Raw genomic sequence first — 24,880 nt, forward strand, 5'->3', positions numbered from 1 at the left:
GCAAGTGTCAGTCCAAAGAAAACCCCTGTTGTGTGATTTTTTTTTTCTCTTTAATCGCTTTTTAGGTGGAGTTCCCGCTGCATTCTCTAAAGTCTTTGCCACCACCAGATTACCATCTTTTTCACCAATTTGCCACCTCCCTACCACTCTCCTTTCCAAAAGCCCTCATTGGAAAGAACTTTCTCTCGTGACCCCCCTATTCCATCCAGTTCCAATCACTCCCAGCGCCCCCCATCTCCATTGGCTTCCCCTCTCCCGCCCAGAATCCAGGTTCCCAAACCACTTAAGAGAAAATTCACACCCCTCGCCCCTTCCCGGGCGTCTGGAGGAGGCGCTGGGGTGGGGTGTGGGGGGGGGCACGGTTTCCTGGGGTCTCCTGGGTCTTCCTCGCGCACCCCCAGGAGGTGTTGCAGGGGGAGGGGAGCGCAAGTGGGTGGGACCGGGCCGGGTGGGGGAGGGGTGAGGGCGAGGAGGAGGAGGAGGAGGAGGAGGCGGCGGCGGCGGCGGCGGGGGGGTGGTGTGTGTGCGAGCGTGTGTGGCTGGGGGGGAAGCCCATGCCTGATTAATAGTTGCTGGTTGCTGCACTCCGCTTCCTCTCCCAGCGAGAGAGAGACACGGATGGCCAGGCCCAGCCCACAGCCGCAGCAGCAGCCGCCGCGCTGGCACGGAGGAGCTCAGACACAAAGAGAGGTACGGGATCCCCCACGGCCCGCCGCCCCCCGCCGCGCCGCCGGCCTCGGGAACCACCCCTCGCCGCCTTCCCCGATCGCGGCCGGGCGCTGCCGGCCGCCGGCACGGGGCCGAGGGGGAGCAGAGAGGGCTGGGAAGCCCCCAGTGGTCCGGGCCCGCCCGCGGGGGATGGGCAAGGACCCCGGACCGCTTGGGGTGCTGGGGCCGCCGCATCGGGGCGGGTCATTGTGGCTCCGAACTGTCTAAGCGCGCCCCAAGAGCCCCCCACTGGCCACCGAGGGGCCGGGGAGGGGGGTGGGAGGAGTTGGGGAGCTCCGCTTCCCCAGGGTGGGGTTCAAGGATATTAACCCTCCGGGGCGGAGGGCTCATTGTTATTCTTCGCTGCGGAGGCCGACCCCCCCCACTCCCCGCCGCAGCCCTATCCCCCCAGGAGTGGCGGGCGTGTGCTCAGACCCCTCCCGCGCCAGGCAACCGTTGAGGGGGCGCCCAGAGGCAGGCAGGCCGGGAGGGCCTCGCGGCCGGCGCGGGGGGCCTCGGGCCTCGTCGCCCTGTCCCCCCGCCGCTTCACCTTCCCCACCGCGGGCACCCGCTCCCCGCCTCCGTCCCCCTGTTTCGGCTTCCTCTCTTACTCCTTCCCGCCCCTCCTCTCTTCCCGACCTCGCCAAACTCCTCTCTGGGCCCCACAGTCTCTCACCCGGGCCACCGGCCCCCCACCCCACGACCCCCGGAAAGCGGACAAAAACAGCCCCGAGGCCGGCCGGCTGCCGGACCTTCCCTCCCTGCCCCGCCGCGGCGCCCCGCGCCCCCGCCCTGCCCTCCTTCGCCTCCCGGGCTACTCCCTCCCTGCCCAGCGGAGAGCCCCGGGGGGCGAGGGAGGGGCCGCTCTCCTAGCTCCAGACCGTTTTCCCACAGCGTTCCCCACTTGGGGCCAAAAATAAACAAGCCGCGTCCGATTTGCAAAAGCCTTAATGGGCCTGCAGACTTTGAAAAGCGAGTGGAGGGCGGTGGGCGGCCGCGTGCGCCCCTGGTCAGTGCCCTCCTGACAGCACCCGAGTTCCTTATTTACACTGGCTGCATGGTTTGTGTGTTTCTGTTTTGTTTCCCTCCCCCTGCAGGGGCTGTTTGCGGGGTGGGGTGGGGGGTTCGCTATGTCGGATGACGATTCGAGGGCCAGCACCAGCTCCTCCTCATCTTCGTCTTCCAACCAGCAAACCGAGAAAGAAACAAACACCCCCAAGAAGAAGGAGAGTAAAGTCAGCATGAGCAAAAACTCCAAACTCCTCTCCACCAGCGCCAAGAGGTACCGTACTCTTTTTTTTTCCACAGGCTTCCTATTTTCCGAACTGCCTCTTGCTGCATTTGGTCTGCCTCCCAATGAGGATAGCTTAAACGCTCCTCATGGTTTATGTGTTCTTAAAAATGAAAGAAGGGCCTTGGAAGCCCTAATTATTTTCTCTATTGCTGCTTCTGTTTTTTTTTTAATCATTGCTCACATGCAGCTGTTGTGGCTTCCCTCTGGCATTTCTTGCTGAAGTTTGTAAGAATCTTCATTACTTTTATTAGTGACCCCCAAATCTGATTTCAGATTTCTTGTCCTACTAATGGTCGATCTGTAACCTTCCTTCCCCAAGGCCATCATCCCATTTCTTAATTACTAATACCAGCCCAGACAACTGCATCAAAATGAATTCTGTGACCATTTTACCTTCTCACCTGTTGCATGGATGATCTTTTCTAAATACAGCTTTCTTTACAAATTGCATAAGGAATAAGAAACTCGTATTAGCAGGTACAAAATTAAGTAGGTGAAGACGTGCTTTCTGGTGGAATTTAAAGAGATTTTTCAGAGAGTTGAGCAAATGAATGAATCAGTAAGTGATTATAAAATAGTTATTCTAGGTTATTTTGTGGTTCTCTTTTATTCTCTTTAAAACTTCAGTTTACCAAATTTCAGGGAAACTTGTCTTTTTTTCATGCTATTTGCTGTCCTCATGCTATGAAAATGTTACTTTGCCTTATTTTTTCAATTTAAGCAGTCTCTCTTTTTCTTTATTCTTTTCCTCTTAAGGCTCTAGAGGTAGCTACTTGTTACTCCTGCCATCCTTCAGTAATATCCTCTGATCGCCATGAACCTTAAAATAATCTTTAATGGATTCCTAAGAGCCCTGAGACACCCTTTCATAAATCCTTCTGCTCTCAGAGTTAGGCAGTTGTTAAAAAGGTGGCAAACCAGGAAGATAGTAAGAAGTCCAAATGATGTGTTAGATAGGGATACCCTTCTTAAAATTTTTTAAAATAAAGTAGAACATGAGACTTTAGATCTCTCCACTGAGTGGTGAGCCTGGAAGTCAGGGTTTGAGAGTTAGTTTTGTCATTCTTGCCTGACTTGTAATTTGAAAACTTGGCAGTGTTTTGGTGACCTAACCATGGGCTGATGAATGAGTGACTTTTTAAAAATAGTGTGGAGGTCTTAAGTGGCAAGGTGCCTCTGCAAGATTGTTCTCATTTTTATAGGTTTGGTTTGATTGTATAGCTTCTCAGGAGGCCTAACTGACCCTCACTGATTAGCCCCGTGCGGTTTTCCTGGAACCTGGCATCTACTCTGCCCACTTGGGACAGGCCCTTCCTTAACACTGCCCCCGACCTCAATCCTCTAGGCTCTTTGATCCTCATTCACTTTTTGGCCTCACGTGCTCAAGCCAGGATACTTGCTTTTGGTAATTTGCATTTTTATATTTTGCTAGATATCCCTGGTGTACATGAATATATTTGGGGGTAAAGACACAGTTATCAACTAGAAAATACTCTGCTTTTGTTGTGAGTGAATTACAGAGAGGGGAATTTTTTTTCACTAGACGTACTTTGTCCTTTTATTTTAAACAAGTTAAAAATTTATCTGGAAGTTCTGGAAAAGAGATGGTAGGTGTAGAAAAATGAAAGGTGGGAAGCTACAAATAGTAATTTTACCTATAAATCAACATCAGTGCTTTTGTTTTGTTTTTTGCAATGAATTTAGCTCCTTGATAATCTTGCTGAAAGAGTAGCTATTAGTGTTAAAGCAGACCTAAGGTTAATAGCAAAAGGTAAAAAAAAAAAAAAAAAAAGGAGAGGGACAGTGTATCCAGGAAAGAGAATGGGGAAAATTGATGTTAGTGGGACCCTATGGAGGCTGTTCTGTGAAGTATATTGATTTGGAAGGTAGGTGTTGCCCATAGAATTGGAAGGGGCACATTCACCAGGAGGAGGAGTGAAAAAGAAGCCTGAACTGGCAGACTAACAGGCTGTTAACTGCATGTTGGAAAGTGGTTTCTAAACCGTGGGTAGAGGAAAGCCCCCCATTGCAAGTGGTCTGAACAAGAATGACTCTCTGGAAATAGGTATGAGTTAGTCCTGCAAATCTCTTGCCAGTTTTTTTGGAAATGCAAATGCTGTCTGTCAAGATGAAGTTGATAAAGCTTTTTGGTATTAACACTTCTTAGGTATTAAAGAAACAACTACCTTTTTCGTGACTATTTTATAGTGGGAGTTGGGTTGGCAGGGAAGACCGAAGTCAATATGTATTTTTATATGCGTTGTGCTCCGGGGAGGAAATTTTTGCCTACGTGTGTAGGTCTTAAAATACAGTTATTAGAAAAGATGCAGGTAAAGAATCAGGAAACCAATGTTCCAAACTTTGAGTCTAATGTACAGTCATGAGTCAAACAGCAGGAGTATGAATGTCTCAGAAATGAAACGCTTTTTGGTAGCAGTAGAATTTAGCAGGACACAAATACGTGTCAATTGAGATTGTGAACAAACCCCTTTCTAAAGTTGACAGATTTGTAGGGACAGGAAATGTCCTCCAGTAGGAAGGTTTATAGAACCTCCCCCAGTCGTCGTCCTTAAAACCTATTCCTCATTACATATAGCTAGGCCGTCCTCCTACCCGCAGAAAACCTTTGGAAAGGGAAACGCATCCTTTGTGAATTAGATTGCTCTGTGTATGTGTGTGTGTGTAAAATTTTTTTAACTACAGTGCTGCCTCGGTGAGATTTTTAAGTTGTAACATAGCCCCACCGAGCTTTATATGATAGGAGGAGGACAGGTTATAAAATTAGGCACCGTTTAGAAGGTGAAGAAGCTTAGAGGCCCCAAACTTTGTCGTATTAATTGATGCTCTAAGTGCCTAGGTAAGCAAAAGACAAAGGCCAGGGCTTGGTGTGAACTGCGTGGTGGCTTCGGCCTACGAGTGGGGGATGGGGCCCTTTGTGAAGTCGAGGGTTGGTGCGGAGGGAGAAAACTGCAGGTCCCCGGTCTGTGCCCAGTGTGAGCTAGAGAGCGGACCATGGAGAAGGAAGTGGGCAGACCCCGGGAAGTTAGAGGACGCCCTGGGAAAAGCAGGTCCGGGGAGGTGGGCCGAGAGTCAGGGCGAGCGTGCGGGGCGGAGGCAGGGTCCGGTGCACCTGTGCGGTCGCGGGCCGGCCACTGGGGGTCGGTGGTGCCCGAGGGGCAGGCGGGGGTGTTCGCGCCCTGCTTTCGCGCGCGGCCTCGGGCCGAGGTTCTGGGCGCCGGGAGAGGTGAGCTGGGGCGGCGTGGAACAGCCCCCGTGCGGGCACCCTGTTCCCCTCCCCCGCCCGCAACTTCACCGGCGAGGCGCGAGCCGTCGGGGGCGCGCGCGGGGTGGGGGCGGGGTGGCTGGGCGGTGGCAGCCCACCGCTAGGGAGCGACCTGCAGTCTGGGCTTCCCGGGCACCCCGCGACGGCTAGCAGGTCACTCGGGCCCGAGGGGCCTCGTGGGGAGCGGCCATGTTGGCGTCGTCACTGAGGACTCCGCGCGGGTCTGGTGTCTGGCGAGGCTTCGGACCTTTGACCTGTGGGGGGCGCCCTGCCGGAGTGGGCATGGGGGCATCTGAGGGGTGAAAGGGCCCCAAGGGGCAAAGAAGGCTGAAGGCTGGCGTCCTTCCCACGGACCGATGGCTGTGATCTCTCCGGCCTGGGGAGAGGAGGTGCAGGGGAGGGACTGAGGAAACCGGTCCGCAAGTGAGAAACTTTAAAATTAGGTCCTAAATGGAAAACGCCGAGAAATAGAACTGCCCTGGTTTGCGAGGCAAGGTTGGAAGTCAAACTTCATAGATGAGAACAGGAGATTCCAGGCCGCCTCACTGCCTCGGTGAAAAGTTTTTTCCTAAACTAGGGACCTGAAGCTCTTGATGTGTAGTTTCCTCTTTGCCCAGTAGAATCCAGTGATCGCGCTCAGGTTTATTTGCAGACCTGCACGTTACAGGTGGGAGGCTTCCACGCCTTAATGTTTCTTGTGTTTGTCTTTCTCATTTCCCCCACTCCAGAATTCAGAAGGAGCTGGCGGACATCACTTTAGATCCTCCACCTAACTGCAGGTGAGTTGCTTTTCAGATTTTTTTCGTTTTTAAATTCTTCTAACCATTGTCTTGGGTTTTCTTTTATTGTATACTTTTTCTTTTATTCTTTGGCTAATGTTTGTTATGGCACTAACGTCACGTAACAGCTGAAATTTATTAATCTGAGTATAATGTTTTGATGAGCCTCTGACAAGCTCAGTACTGTTGAGGAGAAGTAATGGATTTATTTGGAATGGATTTTTACCTATATGAAACAAAACTAAAGTAAATTTAAAGGTGTATCCTTGCCTAATCATGGGTCTTTGGTATGCCATTAAGGATGATGTAAAACCTTTTAGATGCAAAGGGCATTTTGGTTTGGAAAACTGCTTTGCTATAGTAATCTCTTATTCAGTCTCTGCTAAGCTAAGAGAACGTAGAGTTAAAACATTGGATCTTCAAACACTCCGTAGCATATAGATTTTTTATTAGACTTTTGACAAAGCAATTCAGGAAACAATTTCTAGCTTTGATAAAGGTTTTCTTTTACATTGTGAATTTAAACTCTTTCATGGGGGTGTTTTTTCACTTGCTTTATTCAGACTATGTACATATGTGTGTTTCAGTTTCAAAACAAATTGAAACCAGCTTTCTAAGGGTTTGTTGATCGCAACTTTATTTAGAGAAGCCATTTTGCTACTGTTGAGTCAAGCTGGAAGACTTGATGACTTTACTAGATCAACAGTGAAGTGAGGGGTGACTTACAACTATGTATTAGAATAGAGCCATTTATTTAAGGGAGGTCCTGTAACTCCCATACTTTAAAAATTAAGTATAACATTTAACCTAGTTCTCAGGATCGGCGTTGGAAAGGGATGTGAGATTTCAGAAATACTCTAAACTTATTGGTAGGAATAGAAGTTACTACAACAAAGTATTCAGTGGCTGTACACAATTTTTAAGATAAGTGTGTGGGAATAGTCAGGTTGAAAAGCTAAATGAAATATTTTATTTATTAACAGTGAACTTTGTAAAATAAACTAATTAGTGGATTAAATACAAAACTATTGCCATTTTGGTTACTTTCGTTCTTAATGGTGATTAGGTGTGGGATGCTTTTCGATGAAACTTTGTCCTGTTTTGTAAGGAAAGTCGTTTTGAGTTTGAAATGATCTTAAACTGTAGTTTATAATTGAAGCACTTAATCATTCTGGGGAATTCTTTCATGGCCAGTAATCTCTCAAGATGGTTGAGAAGTGGAGAAACAATAAGACTTAGGCCTAACTCATTGTTTTGATGGTGGTGGTTCAAATGGAAGCCTGTAGCTTCCCTTGATTGTTGTGTGGAATCCGTGTACATTCCCCAAGGTAGATCTGTGCTGTCTAGTTATTGCTGCTGCGGTATTGTGGTCTCCTATATGTGTGTTATTGATAACATTGATTAAAACATACAATGGCTTTCTTGTGAATAAGCACAATCAAATCTAAAATTATAAACCATTTGAAGATTTTCATGGGATTAATCATTTTAAAAAACAGCATAAGTACACTTAAGTTTCACATCATTTTAACTGAGTTTATGTGTAGGACATTTATGCTCCTGAGGCATGTGGAACTTTTTTATCTTTGGGAAACTCTCCCAATTACCCCTTTAAGTGAAATGTTTGGGCATTACCTGTGGTCAGGGGATGCTCCAAACTGGGTGCCCATTGGGTGATTGGTGTTAGGGAGACAAAGCTCAAAATACTAAATTTTTAGAAAAATCTCTGATTTCAGAGAAAATACGAGGCATTTTCTTGCAAGAGAATGTCTATTACTTTGTCTTTTAACAATAAAGATGACTTTATTTTCCAGTGGGGCCGTTTGAGTAATGTGAATTAAAATTTGTACTTTTGGTTGGCTTACTAATGGTGCTGTCTTAATGTTATATAGTAGTCCCAGTATTCAGCTCTCTTAAATGAGTTTGGTTTTACGTTTTGTGCTGTTACCTTTTGGGATTTAATTATTTAATATTTTAATGTACTTTATTGGAGATAAAGATAGTTTATTTATTTATTTATTTATTTATTTATTTATTTATTTTCTTTTTGAGACGGAGTCTCGCTCTGTAGCCCAGTCTGGAGTGCAGTGGTGTGATCTCAGCTCACTGCAACCTCCACCTCCCGAGTCCTGGTTCAAGCAGTTCTCCTGCCTCAGCCTCCTGAGTAGCTGGGATTACAGGCACGTGCCACCATGCCTAGCTAGTTTTTGTATTTTGGGTAGAGACGGGGTTTCACCATGTTGGCCAGGCTGGTCTTGAACTCCTGACCTTGTCATCCACCTGCCTCTGCTTCCCAAAGTGCTGGAATTACAGGTGTGAGCCACCACGCCTGGCCTTGGTGATACTTTTTGAAGTCAGCATCCAATGAAAATCTATTAATTAAGCGATATATTAAGTGCATACATGTTTAAAATTACCCTCAGCATGAAAGCATGAGATTTCAATGAGTTAAATAATTGGTTTTCATTAGTCTGTCTTATATTTCTACACTTTACTATACTTCCTTTCTTCAGTCAGCATTCAGTGTGTAGTTTTAAACATGTTATTAAAATATGGCACTTGGCACATAGTAACTTCTCAGTAAACAGTTGATTATTGCAAATCAGAAGAATTGCTCCTCTTGAAGGAAGGTGGACTGCTTGTGTTCACTAATTTTAGCACTTGGCAAAAATATTTGAAGTTACTGAGCATCAAAACTTATGTGAAATGCAGTTGCTCAATATATTATAATGTATGAAAACATAAAATTAAATTCTTAATGTTGTATATTATGTACGGTGGATATTTTTTAGAACACAGTACAGATTGTATTCAATGACCCGGTGGAAAGTAATTTTAAGTAAGCATTTTCAAACTGCTTTATGTTGCCGTAGAAATCAAATTCTTAATTTCAGTATCTCTGAACTTAATTTAGTATCTCTGAACTATTTGTGTGTGTGTGTGCGCACGCACACACAAAATAGTTTCCCAACTCACTCTTCATTTTAGTTAGGCTTTTATTCCCCTATCATTTGGCTCTGTTCTTTTAGGGGAAAAAATATGTTAACTTTGTAATGATTCCCTAAAGTGTGCCAGATCTTAGATTGTAAAATTATGCCTTTTAGATAGCTGACGAAGTCTGGGCCACTGGAGTCAGTTTTGCAGCCGTTATTTATAGCCCAGGGCTCAAACTTTGCTAAATTGACTAGTTATAACTAGCCTGTAGACATGAATGTCTGTAGACAGTATGTCTGTACAACTAAATGGCATAGTTTGCTTAAGTCCTTTAAACTTAAGATTTTATTTAATGAATACATTTGTATCATGAGTAAATGTCTCAGTGGTGACTTAACCTAAAAATTCAGATGGGGTGCTATTTTAGGATAAAATGCCTGAAAAGTCATTAAACACTTCAAGCATAGGCTCAAGCTATCCTCCTGCCTCAGGCCCCCAAGTAGCAGGAACTACAGGCGCTCGACACTACACTTGGTTAATTCATTGTATTTTTTGGTAGAGACTGGGTTTCGCCTGTTGGCCATGCTTGATCTTAAACTCCTGGCCTCAAGCGGTCCACCCACTTTGCCCTTCCAGAGTCCTGGGATTACAGGCGTGAGCCATGGTGCCTGGCCCTGATACTAGTTTTTCTGTATGTGACAGAATTTCCATTTAGCCTTCTTTTAATAGCTTTTTTTTTCTAACACTGCCTATATTTTAAATAGTTTTAAGCCATTATATTATACAAGAATACGTGTTTTTGAAAAATTCAAATACAGAGGTTTGTGGAGTAAAAAGCAAAAGATGGTCCTGATGACCTCTTCTGATCCTGCTCATTGCACACAGGTGCTCCAAGTTAGCACTTTGTATACTTCCACGTAGTTTCTGTGAATTTACGTTGTATTTTTCTGACATTCCACTGCCTCCTCCAATTGGTGGTAATGGTAATGAGATGTCAGTTCAGAAGTCCCAGGCTGCTCATCGTGGTTCAGAATGAAAAGAGATCCTTTTCTTGCAACGGTGGAGTGTTACATACCTCGTCCAGGTTCAGCATGTTTTAAATGGTTGTTTGGGTATAAGAAATAGGTTCAGCAGAAGTCATCCTTTACAAAACCCTGTATCTTATGTGCTGAAAAGTATTCTTCCTTTTAGTATCTTTCATTTATCTGATGTTACTAAATGCGTTAAGGATAGAAGTGTGACTTAAACATCTGAATGATGTTTAGTTTCATCATTGCAGTGTGTATACCCTTATGCATTTAGAGGCAGTGTTGAAAAATTGTGACAACCAGGAGACTGGGGTTTCAGCACAATCAAAAAAGCACCCATATCAGGGTCAGGCTGTTGGGAATTAGATCAACACTGGGGTCCTTTCCTATTAGAGAGGAAAGAAACCTATCTGGAAATGAATTGCCTTTCACATGAGTAGGAAGTCTTGTGGTGGTTGTGTTTACCAAAAGACTGTATCTGGATTGTAAAACTATACTATTGTTATTCCTCAGAAAGCTAAACAGAATTACCGTATGACCCAATAATTTTACTCCTAGCTATGTACCCTGAGTAATTAAAAACAGAGGCTCAAACAGATACTTGTATGTCAGTATTCATAGCATTATTCATAGTAGGCAAAAAGTGGAAAAAACCCAAGTGTCTGTCAACAGATGAGTAGGTAAACAAAATGTGGTTAATACATAAAATGGAATATTCGTCTATAAAAAGGAATGAAGTTCTGATGCATGGATACAACATGGATGAACTTTAAAAATGTTATACTAAGTGGGCCGGGTGCGGTGGCTCACGCCTGCAATCCCAGCACTTTGGGAGGCCGAGGCGGGTGGATCACGAGGTCAGGAGATCCAGACCATCCTGGCGAACACGGTGAAACCCCGTCTCTACTAAAAATACAAAAAACTAGCCAGGCATGGTGGCGGGCGCCTGTAGTCCCAGCTACTCAGGAGGCTGAGGCAGGAGAATGGTGTGAACCTGGGAGATGGAGCTTGCAGTGAGCAGAGGTCGTGCCACTGCACTCCAGCCTGGGCGACAGAGTGAGACCCCGTCTCAAAAAAAAAAAAAAAAAAAAAAAGGTTATACTAAGTGAAATAAACTAGACCCAAAAAGACAAATAGTGTACGATTCCACTTACATGAAATACCTAGAATAGGCAAACTGGTAAGGACAGACAGTAGATTAGAGGTTTTCAGGGACTGAGGAGAGGGGACAATGGGGAGTTATTTCTTAATGAATACAGAGTTTCTTTTTGAGGTGGTAAAAATTTTGGAAATAATGGTGATGGTTGCACAGTATTGTGAATGTAATTAATGCCACTAAATTGTACACTTAAAATGGTTAAATGGCAAATTTCATGTTATATATATTTTATCACAATAAACAGCTATACCACTGTAAAATATTAATCAGTATTTTGAGAAAAATGCTTATAACTTAGAGGGCAACACTCACAGTTTTTAGGGATTCTTGTTAAGAACACTGATGTGAAATTTCTGTCACAAACTTTGAGGGACTGTTATAAATGAAAAGGCACAAGCTGGGCGCGGGGGCTCACGCCTGTAATCCCAGCACTTTGGGAGGTCAAGGTGGGTGGATCACCTGAGGTCAGGAGTTTGAGACCAGCCTGGCCAACGTGGTGAAACCTCGTCTCTCCCAAAAATACAAAAATTAGCCAGGCGTGGTGATGCGCGCCCGTAATCCCAGCTACTCTCGAGGCTGAGGCGGGAGAATCACTTGAGCCCCGGAGGCAGAGGTTGCAGTGAGCCGAGATCACACCACTGCACTCCGGCCTGGGCGACAGAGTGAGACCCTGTCTCAAAAAATAAAAGAAAAAAGAAAAGGCACTACCTTCAAGGAGTTCATAATCTAGTCAGGATGATAAGACATGCACACTCAGATTTTGAATGGTACTTGGAAATATAAATATTATTTGGCAAATAATAAAATGCAGATATGTTATAAAGTTTCAGAGGAGTGAGAGATTACTTTGACTTGGGTTTGAGGGATTGTGGCTGGAGTACTTAGTGGTCTGGGAAGGCTTCATGGAGGAGGTGAGAAATGGGGTGGGGAAGAATAAGGGATATTCCTGATAGGAAACAGTGTAAGCCAGGACAGCAGAGGGAAGACAGAAAAAGGACACTATTGGGCAGAAGTGAGTAAAAGCTGTGTCTGGAGAGTAAGAAACATTAGTGGGAGAATAAATAGTAATAGATAAAGCTTGTGTTCTTCAGTGTCAGGTTAAGGCTTTAAATTTCATTTTGTAGATGCTGGAGAATCATTAAAACCCTTTTGAGTAGGGGCTGTCATTCAGATAGAGTTGGCTATCTGGATAGAGACAGAGCAAGGATTGAGTGGAACTCGGTAGGAACCAGGAGACTTGGAGATTGCTGCGGTAGTTCAGGTGGAAGGTCAAGATGGTCTGGGGTATAAGTGGTGGCCATCAAAGTGGAGAGGAAGGAGAGGTAGAAGACAGTAGAATCCACAGGACTTAGCCACTGATTTCGATATGGAGGACTTGAAAAGGAGTCAGCTTCTTCTGGGTGTTGGGGAAGTTGGTGATGCATTAACAGAAATAAATAAGGCAGGAGGATGAACTGGCTTGAGGGAGGCAGAGATGTATAGACCCTGTCCGCAGGGTTAAAAAAAGGTTTTGTTATTTGCTTTGTTGATCACATACAATGCTTAGCATGTTGCTGCCACATAGTAGGTCTTCAGTAAATATTTGCAGTTTGATTATATATTTGAGTTTATTATTAAATCAGTCATTGAACTCCCAGATCTGCATGACTTACTTTTAAATTAGATTAGATTAGACAAATTAAATAGATTATAAACTTCCTAAAAGGCAAGGACAATGATTTCTGTCTTTGATTCTGACCCTACATGTTTTTCTCAGCTGCTTTAGTTTGACCATTTTCACAGCTACAGGAAAAGTTAAAAGAATGGTACAGCAAGCGCTCACCCTTCACCCTGATTCCTCAGCAAAATTTCACCATGTTTGCTCTGTCTCTCTCTTATCTCTATATGTTAATTTTGCGGAGCCATTTGAAAGTGAGCTGTAGGCATTATGATTCTTCCGTGTGTTTAGCTTTGCACACATTGAATCTGAGGTGGCCTGACAGTGGAACTGAGGCTGGAACTGGTTTTAGTAGTCCACGTTAGATTTGAAAGTTTGAGTGATGGTAAAGTGCACAAGATTGCGGAGATTGGAGGAGGAAAGAATCGTGCTCTGAGGGATGTCTACAGATGGAGGATGGGAAATGAAGAGGACTTGGAGAAAGGAATAGGAAGAGAGCCACAAGGCTGCAAAAGTCCCTAGAGGGAGATCAAGGAAATTTTCTCTTGGGGCTCTAAAGTATAAGAATTTAGGTGTATGTTTTGTAGGTTGAGAGGAAGAAGCAAATATAGAGACGAAAAGAGTAAAAATTGCTAGAGGCGGGGCGCGGTGGCTCACGCCTGTAATCCCAGCACTTTGGGAGGAAGAGGCGGGTGGGATCACGAGGTCGGGAGACTGAGACCATCCTAGCTAACATGGTGAAACATCTTTATTAAAAATACAAAATATCAGCCAGGCGCAGTGGCACGTGCCTGTAGTCCCAGCTACTCAGGAGGCTGAGGCAGAAGAATTGCTTGAACCCGGGAGGCAGGGGTTGCCGTGAGCCAAGATCGCGCCACTGCGCTCCAGCCTGGGCGACAGAACAAGATTCAGCCTCAATAAATAAATAAATAAATAAATAAATAAATAAATAATAAATAAAATAAATTGCTAGAGAGGCAGATGTAATGTTTTATAACTAATTATAGAGAAAGTGATGGCCCTAGAGAATTTAGGCCCTAAGTGGGAGAATGTGTAAGTTAGGCTCCTAAGTGGGAGCCTGGAATTTTCTAGAGGACTGGAAGCATTTTTGGTGCTTGAATAGCACTCTAGGTACTTGTATAGAACTGAAAAGAAGCAGCATCTTTCTGGTGTTACTTGGTTTGTGTTCTTTCCCAGCAGACTTGAAGTTCCTTGAGAACAGGGATTGTTATGTCTTTATATCCCTACAGTGTCTAGAGAATTTAGGCCCTAAGTGCCTAGAGAATTTAGGCCCTAAGTGGGAGAATGTATAAGTTTAGGCTCCTAAGTGGGAGCTTGGAATTTTCTAGAGGACTGGAAGCATTTTTGGTGCTTGAATAGCACTCTAGGTACTTGTATAGAACTGAAAAGAAGCAGCATCTTTCTGGTGTTACTTGGTTTGTGTTCTTTCCCAGCAGACTTGAAGTTCCTTGAGAGCAGGGATTATGTCTTTATATCCCTACAGTGTCCAAGAAAGGGTAGATAAACAATACATATTTGTTAAAACACAAAACACAAAAACCTAATTTGGTCTGATGGTTTAATAGAACATCTTCATTACCCTCTTCAGAAAATAATGGAAATTGCTGGGGAAATTGCTGTCACATTTTACAGCTGTCCATTGCTGGCAGTCTTTCTGAGTTGGCTCCCAAGCAGTTTTAGCAATTTTGACCTTCCTGCAATCACAGATAAGCTCTGGACGTCAGTGTGGCAAAAAAAAGATGTGATCTCTGCTGCAGGCTCGATTGAGAAAAGATGTATTGGAGAAAATATAACACCTTTGAATTGCTTGTTTTGACTTTATGTAAGGTTTATCATCTATGTAATGTGGCATGGACTCTTAGTCTACAGAGGTACAAATTGTAACCTTATTATAAAGTTACCATTTGCTAACAAGTGAGCAAGAGTCTAGGGCTGCTAAATACATTGGGTTCCTAGAGATGGTCCCCCAAGTCCTACAGTTATTCCAGATAGTTGGTTATGTTAGAGATGTTGGCACCCGCCTGAGACATCTGACACATTCCCTGTCACCAGTGAAGTGAAACTGAGTTTCATAATAAGCCCATTCTTATTCAGCCTCTTTTATGCAGCCATGCTCTAAAGTGAAACAAAAGACCTAGTAACTGGTGTCAGAATATGCTTCTAATCCTCTGGGAAACCTCCTCCTTTATAGGCTAAAAGCTCATCAAAGCCCCTGCTTGAGAACCGTAATCCAGGAACTCTGCTGTGTGCTAATGGCTCTTTTCTTGAAATATATATGCACTGATTATGGATTGCTTTGTAGAGTCCATGCCACATTACATAGATGATCAACCTTTGGAAGGCCAAGTTGATGTCCCATCCCACTCAGGAAATCTTACAAGCCAAAGGTTTTCACCTACAGAACATATTTAAGTTGTCACCGGGTTTTTGCTACAGTGACAGCAAACCGTTGGGGCAGTGTATTGTTCACTAATACTTTTAACAGAGTAGTTAAAAACTGAATTCTGTCTGCTTTCCAAAGTACATGTTGACCCCAATATGACAAAGTGAATGCAGAGCCCTCTTATATAGCATTCAAAGGCAGATTTGCCACAGGTGCCACGTCTGACTTGTCTGTAGTGATCTGAGTCATTATTAAATTTTCAATAGTAATATGATGGAGAAGTCTTAGTAGGGTCTACTAGCATTGAAATGATGATCATTTTCCGTACTGCCAGTACATTGGCCATTTGTATTAATTTAAATTGATTGATGGAAAATTGATGTGGGATGGGCCTCTAGTAAATTCTACAGAAAAAGGCATTGAGGCACATTTTCAAACAGATGAGAGCAAACAGAGTAACTTGGGATGATCTTACTTGGAGAAAAGTTTCAGATGTGATACAGCTCAAAAAGTCAGCATTATTATGAAGCACTGTTATGCATGTGACAGCAGCATGAGTAGATCAGATTGTAATCATTTAAAACATTAGCGTGTCTGCTGTGTGCTAGGCATTGTTCTGTAGGTGACTAAAACAGACCTGGCCTCTGGCTTGTGAAACCTGAATTTTAGTAGACAATACAAACAGCAACTAAGCAAAAGGATTAGTACAATTTGTAATGACTAGTAGGAAGAAATTGACAGAGTGCAGTGATGGAGAATAATTGGGGAAGGTATGAGGGTTACCTAGAGAAGGCTTACAAAGACATGTAGTCAAAGACCTAAAAGATAGGAAGGGAAATGGTCTTGTGAAAAGTACCACAAGACATCTGGGACAGAGGGAAGGTAAAAACAGGCCCTGAGGCGGGGACAAGTCAGGTGATGCTGGATTATGTAAACCGTGGTAAGTAGAGAGTTTGGATTTTTCTCAGTAATGCTTTAAAAGGCTTTTCCCACCCTCCCTGCTGCATGGAAAATAGCTGGAAGGAAGACACTAGCGGAGGAAGGGAAACCAGAAAAGAGGGTATTGCTCTATTTCAGGCTAGCTGGTGCAGGTAGCTAGGATTAAGGTGGTGGCAGTGGAGATAGGGTAGAACACAGAGACCTGTTGATGGATTGCACGTGACAGATGAGGGATAGGAACAAGAATGACTCCAAGCTTCTGTGTTTTTTTGCAGTTGGCTAGAGGATGGTGATGTTTTACTGAGAGGTAGACTCCTAGGCCTAGAGTAGGGCCGTAGGGTGCACGTGTGGTGGGTGGCGGGGGAGATGAGGGCAGGGTGGAAATGACTCCTTTTTGGACTTGATAGATTTGAAATTATTCCTATGAGGCATCCAAATGAAGGTGTCAAAAATAAGTGAGACATAGGTAATTGGAGCTCTGAGGAATATTGTGAGTTTGAGATACATACACATTTGCAAAGGAGACCTTACCAAACAGAGGCTCTTGAGTGTCTTGGGAATGCCTTTATCTCTCCTAGAAAGGAAAGACATCGTGAGAAGAGTGCCCAGGATGGAGACTCAGGCATCTGGCATTTATAAGTGTACAGTAGGAAAAGCCAGCAAAGGAGACAGAAGGAAAATAAGAGAGCGTGGTATTAGAAAGCAGTGAGCAGAGGCCGGGCGCGGTGGCTCAAGCCTGTAATCCCAGCACTTTGGGAGGCCGAGACGGGCGGATCACGAGGTCAGGAGATCGAGACCATCCTGGCTAACACGGTGAAACCCCGTCTCTACTAAAAAATACAAAAAACTAGCCGGGGCGACGTGGCGGGCGCCTGTAGTCCCAGCTACTCGGGAGGCTGAGGCGGGAGAATGGCGTAAACCCAGGAGGCGGAGCTTGCAGTGAGCTGAGATCCGGCCACTGCACTCCAGCCTGGGCGGCAGAGCCAGACTCCGTCTCAAAAAAAAAAAAAAAAAAAAACAAAAGAAGGGAGCAGAAAGTTTTGAGGTAGAGTGATCAAGTGGGAAATGGTGCTGTGCAGTAGAAAAAGATGAAGACCAGCAAGTGACCACTGGATTTTACCCCAGGTTTGTTGGTGACCTTCACATGTCAAACCTGGTTTAGAGGAGAGACAATGGAAAAGGAATGAAAATCTGCTTGTATTACTCTTCCTAGTTAAAATATTTCATTGTATTTATCCAGAAAAGTGATGTGGTATTATCTACTTTCTACACTTTCGGGCAGAATTTCTTAACATGGTATATATAATTTTGGGGGGAGGATGGGGAAAGGGCCTACTACCATTTTCAGTGGATTCTCAAAGGATTTTTTTTTCTGATCTCCCCTCTTTCCTCACCAAAAAAAGTTAATTTCTACTTTACGAGATTCAAGTCCTTTGTAATCTTTAGGTTAACGTTGTACTATGGATGTTACAAGTAAATAATGTCAGGTTCATGTAGTACATCTTGATGAATCTCGTTTACAAGACTTGGTTTGAAACTACTGGATAAATTGGAAAATCAGTAAATTGCTGCTGCCATCCTTAAAAATGTTTTACATGCTTTGATTTGCATTGACCTTTTGTATTCTGTTCAAGCTGGAGAATGCACTAGAATGAGTTGGTTATATGTATATACTTTTAACACAGCATAAGTTATTCATCATATTTAATGTTTTTCATCCCGCCCCCGCCCCGCCCCCCCGCCACTGCCTGCCTTCCACAGACGAAGCCTTGCTCTGTCACCTGGGCTGGAGTGCAGTAGTGCCTTGGCTCACTGTAACCTCTGCCTCCTGGGTTCTAGCGATTCTCCCGTCTCAGCCTCCTGAGTAGCTGGGGTTACAGGCATGCACCACCACGCCCGCTTAATTTTTGTATTTTTAGTGGAGATGGGGTTTCACCATGTTGGCCAGGCTGGTCTCCAACTCCTGACCTTGTGATCCACCTGCCTTGGCCACCCAAAGTGCTGGGATTACAGGCATGAGCCTCTGTGCCCAGCCTGTTTCTTGTCCTTTTAATATGGGCTGTTATGTTAATGCTTTACATTGGCTAACCTAGAACTCTTAAAGCATCATATAAGCATTATATTTTTAATTGTCCACTGACTGTGTCTTAATAATGTGTTTCAGATTATGCCAAATACTCTTGGTCCCGCTTAACTTGATAATTGAGGGTAGAATTAAGAAAGTTTTAGGATTAGGAATCATTCTTCTAATTCAGAGAGTAATTAGTTGGAATCACAAAAGCATTAGGTACTGTACTGCCAGAGAAAAGCAACAAATAATATGTGGAACCACAAATGTTTTGGCTACATAGGAATTTTGCTGCACAAGTAATTTAAATTGTTCCTACTACCACTTACAGCCTTTCCTCCTCTGTGGGAGTGCATCTCAATTTTTAAGGTAATTTATTAGAATTGGTGTTATAAAAATTTATTTCTTAGCAGACTTTGCTACAACACATTTATCCTAAATAAAAGGAGATTGTTGACTTAGCAGAGAAAAAGACCCTAAAAGAAAACATTTGTTTTATTACAAGCACCCAGGAGGATTTTTTATAAACGTGAAAGATACCTTTCCTCTAACCTAAGTAAATATTTCAGAACAAATGTATGTTAAGTGATTATAGTAATGTGTGTGCAGAGACTGGCAGTAAAGTTAGCAGCATCATATACTACTTGCTAGTATATCACACTGCTTTGGCCTTTTTCTGAGTAACCCTCTCTCCGAAAGTCCTCAGAATGACTAACTTCATCCTTTAGGGAGATTGGTAACCCCCGAAAAGACATTTATTTTTTGTAGCTTGGTATTCTGAGATGTTCTCACATCCAAAGTAAACATTGTCAAGTGATTTGGACCATTCCTAAAGTAAATCATATATTGAGGAGACAGTTCTTGTTAAAACTGAAATTTGAAGTTGTTGTCATTCTCTGCATCCACACTACTGGATGCTATGTAGATGTGGGGATTTCTCCTTCTACATTTTACTGTAACTATTTACATTTACCTGTATTGGGAGGAAATTCTATGTTGTAGCAAGTTAAGACACATGATTTTGGTAAAAAAGTAAAAACTTGTTAAGATCTTGGAGTCCAAACTTATTTGTTATGGAGATTTGGACCTAGGAAGGACCGGATGCTCCCTTCTGTGTCTCTGTGTCCTGTTTATTGTGAGGTGTATATATTGATAACGAATTTGTGAAGAAAGGCATTCTTTGATGACTTAGCAGAGAAAAAAGTGATAGTAATTTTATGCATCCTGTCTCCAGATGACTGGTACTATGTTTTACTTTCTCCTCTTTTCATTTCTCCAGAGCCACTCTTAAAATCTTTCTAGTTAATGGTTTGTTATAGTCCAATTTTTATTGCTTTCCAAGATTTGAACTTTCTATCTGAATGTAAGCCCCCCTCCAAAAGCAGTCATCTTTCAGTTCTGAAGCTCCTCTCAGACCCTTCAAGCCCCTCAAGGAGCACTAGGTTTGAGGATGATAGCATTTACTCATTGTCCTTTGACCTGAATATGCCTAGAAAGAAATGCTATGTTGGATCTAAGTATACCTAATAACAATCCTGCAGGCTGAATTTGCATTTTCCTTTCTGGTTGAAATCTTGTCAGTTTACGTGTGCATTTCTGACTTTGTCCCATTCTGGTGTGCTTCCTCCCGTTCCTGCTCCCTTAAGAAAAAGAAAAAAAGTTAGTCAGTTCGGTGAAGTTTTCTCAGAAATTTCTTGTGGACAGTGCTAACTTAAGCCAGAAAACAGTTTGTGACACTTGACTTTTCAAGGAGGAGATAAGATTTTGTGTACCCAGACTGTATGTATCAGTTATTATGGGGCTGAACTTCAAAAGTATGACTAATTCCCCAACAAGTATATGCCGAACCTCGTAGGATTAGTACTTATATTTCTTGAATTAATTTTAAAAATGTGTAACATGCTACACACACATCATTTGCATCATGAGGATTGTCCATACTAATAAGAGATTTTTGTTTGTTCCAGTTAAATCTTACTCCTAGTTTTGCAAGTGTATTCAGACCTGGCATGGTTGTCAGTGACTCAGCTGGGGTGGGCAGGGCAGTCTCCAACCTGCCCCACCTGTGTTTCTCTGCCTGTTTACTTGTGACCTAGGCTGAGCAGTACAAATCATTGACAACACTGGCGGTGCTTTGGTCTGTGCCTGCCCTGGCTTATTCCACTTTTTGGCCCTTTGACTTAAGATGCAGTTACAACCAGTGGCTCCTCATTATGTTCAGTCATTCATTCTAATATTTATTGGGCATTTACTGTTGTGCCAGGTACTGAAGATACAGCAGCAGAAAAGACACTGTCTCTGAACTCGTGGAAGTTTTATTCATATAGGGGGAGGTACAGTAAAAGAAACAATGTACAAAAGTAATTTCAGAAAACAGTACCAAGAAATTAAAATAGAGTAAAATGGTTTAGTGAGTAACTGGGCAGGTTGGGACATTGGTTGGTGCCACATTGGGGAAATGACCCTGAATGATGACAAGGACCCAACCATGAGAAGGGCATTTGAGGCTGAAGGACAGCAGATAGAAAGGTGCTGAGTGGGGTAGGGCAGTGTGGCTGGACATAGTGAATGAGGATGAGAGTGGCAGGCAGTGAGGTAGGCAGGGGTCAGATTTTATTCAAATTTCAGTAGAAAGCCATGGGAGAGCTTTAAATGGAGGAGTGAAATACCAGGTACTTGGAGAATACCTCACATAAAATTTCCTACTCATGAAAAGAGAGAAGGCGGGTGCAGTCAGGCATGCCTATATCCCCAGCTGTTAGGAGACTGAGGCTGGAGGATCACTCAAGGCTGGGAGTTTGAAGCTGTGGTGTGTACTGTGATTGCACCTGTGAGTAGCCATTGCACTCCAACCTGGGCAACATAGATCCTCATTTAAAAAAAAAATTAGGATTCTGTTCAGTGTTTTGAAAAAATTATATTAGAAAACAGAGGTTGGCCAGGCGCGGTGGCTCACGCCTGTAATCCCAGCACTTTGGGAGGCCCAGGCGGGCGAATCACGAGGTCAGGAGATCCAGACCATCCTGGCTAACACGGTGAAACACCATCTCTACTAAAAATACAAAAAATTAGCCGGGCATGGTGGTGGGCGCCTGTAGTCCCAGCTACTCGGGAGGCTGAGACAGGAGAATGGTGTGAACCCTGGAGGCGGAGCTTGCAGTGAGCCGAGATTGCGCCACTGCACTCCAGCCTGGGCGACAGAGCAAGACCCCGCCTCAAAAAAAAAAAAAGAGGTTATGCAGATACTCTGTAAAACTTTTTTTGGCATTATATGCAGTTTTACTGGCCTTTATGTAACAGTTCTATTATATCTAGATATCTGTGTATTTAACAAATCTAGACATTTTGCAAAACCTGAAGACATGTTACCAAAAATCGGTGTCTCAACCAGTGAAAGGAAGTCTAGCATTACTCAGCTGGTCTTGCCATAAAGGTTGGATGAAGTGTGAATGTTTGTAATGCATACGTAGTATTTAAAGCTAACAGAAACAACTTAGTTGTCTTTGTAGCGTACTTGCCTTGGTTCCTGGCTGTTCACCTGAAGTGAAGACAGCCTGAGTCTGGCAATAGGGAAGCATCGAGAGTTTGGCTTCCTCCTTCTTCAGACCGACAACAGCAAATGACACAGCAGGGAAGCTAGGAGAGTTGGGCACCTTGGAAACAGGGAACCTCAGCAGTCTGGGAGGCAGCTTGCCAGAACTCCTCCCAGCCCTCACTTGATTATCTGTGATACCTAAAAGATTTATCTCTACGGTGTGAAGCCCCAAACCTGTGATAGGACTATGGAGGGAGAATGCTTTCCAGTTTTCTTGATTTGGTAGATACTTTTGTGGAGTTGTAATTTTTTCGTAGTTTTTTGTTAATGATAGCTGAACTGTTCTGAAGGGGAGGTCTAAACACAAGTAATAAAGCTAATGAAGAGATTGGAGTAGCAGTGTAATCATTCTTAGACATGTATTTTAAACTTTAGGTACTAAATCCCTTTTGATATATATGCTATAAAATGACTTATAAAATGAAATGTAATTCTAGCATATCTTAAACTGTTGCCAGGAGGTTTTTGGGTTGCACTGATAAGAAATTACATGATTTCTTGCAGAAGGGTCATTCATTTGTCTTGCTAAAGGACCAGTTTCTCATGACTCCCCCTCCTCCCCGCTAATAAACAGCTAAGAAAAGGGCCCTTAGGAAATTTTTTTTCACTTATCCATTATAAAAAGTTATTCACAATTCTTAAAGGGACAAAATTTCAATGCAGACAAAACATGGCTATTTGCCCAAAGGGAAAAACCACCAAATAATAAAAAACAAAACAAAACACACACACACGCACACACACACAAATCCTGTATTTTGTATTTGGCTTTGGGGTGAATTTTGGTCATTCTAAAATGATATGAATGCATGAATATATCCAGTATTCTGGGTGTTCATTCACTTTATACAAAATAATGAAGGAACAGTAGAAAGCCTGATTTATGATATTCTGGACAGCTCTTCAGATTTACTATACAAATTTTAGCTTAGTTTCTTTTTGCTTCACACTATGCTGTGGAGATTTTAAAATAGGATAAAGTTTTAATAATAACAGCTAACTTTATTAAGTATGTCAATATGATTGTTATTCTCGTTTTATAAATGAGGAAAGAGAGCCTTAAAATACTTAAGTACCTTGCCCAGGGTCACTAGGCTCTTAAGTGGAGAAGCTGGTATTTAGGCCCTAGCCTTCAAAGACTAACTATTATGCTCTACTGCCTCTTATAGTGGCTTTATGAATTACAGACCTTCCTTTGAGTTGTTGACGTTAAATTTTACTCATATGCAGAGCTGTATTTAAATTTAAAAGAGGCTTATTTTATAACATTGCCGCTGATATTTTTCATTGGAATTGCCATCTACCTCTACTTGTTCTCCAGTGTAGATTTAATTATTATATTCTTTTGTTTAAAAATCTAAGGTCCCAACTGCCCTTAGACTTAAGTGCCCAAAATCTTTATGTAATATTCAGATCCCTTACAACCTGATCCCAGCTTTTATATTCTCATCTTATTTCCTCTCTCTGTAACTTGCTGTTTTAGTATGCCCCTAGCAAGTTCTCTCTCCCAACTTCTTTCCTTTTATTTTCAAAGCTCAGATAAAATGACTCACTCCACACAGCTCCCATCTGTGTCCCAGGGCACTGTAAATACATACCTCTTTAAAACATGTATCACATTCAGTTACGGTCATTTGTGTTTGTCACTCTGTCAAGACCGAGTTTTTTAAAAATATGATTATTTTTGTTTCTTGTACCTAATACCAGAAGATGCCTAAAAAGTAGGAATGATTACTGAAATAAAGTACAGCATTTAGTAGTAGTTGTATAAATGTTACCGGTTAGTTCGTTTAGATGTTACCATCGATCACAGAAATATGTAGGCTGAAGCAATGAAATCATGAATACAGTGTGTTTTAATCTTTCATTGTGTAAAAAGATGAATTTCTATATTGTATGTAAATGTAATATTCATAACATTTTAAATATAGGCTTAATTTTTGAGAAGATACACAGTATACATAGTGATTAAAAAGTAAGATATTTAAATCTATGAGAAAATGGGATCATTATTTGAATATTTACCAGTGCTAGTTGAAGCAATTGCTGGTAAAGGTTAGAGTCACCATCAAAACAGAAGACTTGAAACATTTTATTTGACTCAGGCTGGGCGTGGTGGCTCATACCTGTAATCCCAGCATTTTGGGAGGCCAAGACTGGTGGATCACAAGGTCAAGAGATCGAGACCATCCTGGCCAACATGGTGAAACCCCGTCTCTACTATACATACAAAAATTAGCTGGGCATGGTGGCGCGTGCCTGTAATCTCAGCTACTCAGGAGGCTGAGGCAGGAGAATGGCTTGAACCCGGGAGGGGGAGGTTGCAGTGAGCCAGGATTACGCCACTGCACTCCAGCCTGGCAACAGAGTGAGACTTTGTTTTGAGTCAAATAAAATTTTTCAAGTCTTCTATTCTGATGGTGACTCTAATGTTTTATTGCAAAAGTAACTTCTATCTATATGTATCAACTCCAGTGCCTTTACTAGCAACTGCTTCAGCTAGCACTGGTAAATATTCCAAAATAAAGGAAAACTTTTATTTGACTCAAATTACAAGCTGAGCATTTATGTGGGTCTGTGTGTGCATAGCACTGAATTAGATCATCTGGAGATACAAAAGTGTGATAGATGCTGTCAACATAAAATAAACATTACATAGCTACTGAACAAGGCATTATATGAAAGTTCGTTAATGACCTAAGATGTAAATTTGTTTATAATTTTTATCATAATTCCATTTCATCTAACCCTTATGTGATTTCAGTGTTTTCCTTAGATTTGTCTCACATTCTAGTCGTGATTTCCAGGCTTGTCCCTGTCCCAGCACACCTAAGGAAGAGGGAAAATGCCCATCAATAAGTAACGGGTTTACTTTCAGTAGACAGGTGGATGGAAGGAGAGATTAGCAAATTTGGGGTGAAAAATAAAAGCCCTCCAGTGGTTCCGACAAGCTGTAGCTGTAGCTAGAGGGTGGCAGTTGCAGAAGGGGCAGTTTCTCCGTCTTGTATTTTTTATTTTTTTCTTTGATTCTT

At 42.9% G+C, this 24,880-nt stretch overlaps 1 protein-coding gene and 1 pseudogene across 2 annotated transcripts in view; one reads left to right on the forward strand and one right to left on the reverse strand.

The window, feature by feature from the left end:
• The first annotated feature begins 495 nt into the window (after positions 1–495).
• UBE2E1 (ubiquitin conjugating enzyme E2 E1) overlaps positions 496–24,880 on the forward strand; it is an 87,421-nt gene continuing 63,036 nt past the window's right edge. Inside the window, exons 1-3 of one of the 2 annotated variants that reach the window (XM_017893393.1) lie at positions 496–690; positions 1,806–1,990; positions 6,014–6,064. In XM_017893393.1, the coding sequence (XP_017748882.1) occupies positions 619–690; positions 1,806–1,990; positions 6,014–6,064 (308 nt within the window). In that variant the 5' untranslated portion in view covers positions 496–618. Of the gene's footprint in view, positions 691–1,805; positions 1,991–4,971; positions 5,071–6,013; positions 6,065–24,880 lie in introns of those variants that run through there. The other variant, XM_017893394.1, reaches the window with a different exon arrangement.
• Positions 19,836–24,880, reverse strand: part of LOC108543056 (ADP-ribosylation factor-like protein 4A) — a 61,192-nt pseudogene continuing 56,147 nt past the window's right edge.

Source organism: Rhinopithecus bieti, unplaced genomic scaffold (assembly GCF_001698545.2).
Source record: "Rhinopithecus bieti isolate Rb0 unplaced genomic scaffold, ASM169854v2 scaffold_23460, whole genome shotgun sequence".
NCBI lineage: Eukaryota > Metazoa > Chordata > Mammalia > Primates > Cercopithecidae > Rhinopithecus > Rhinopithecus bieti.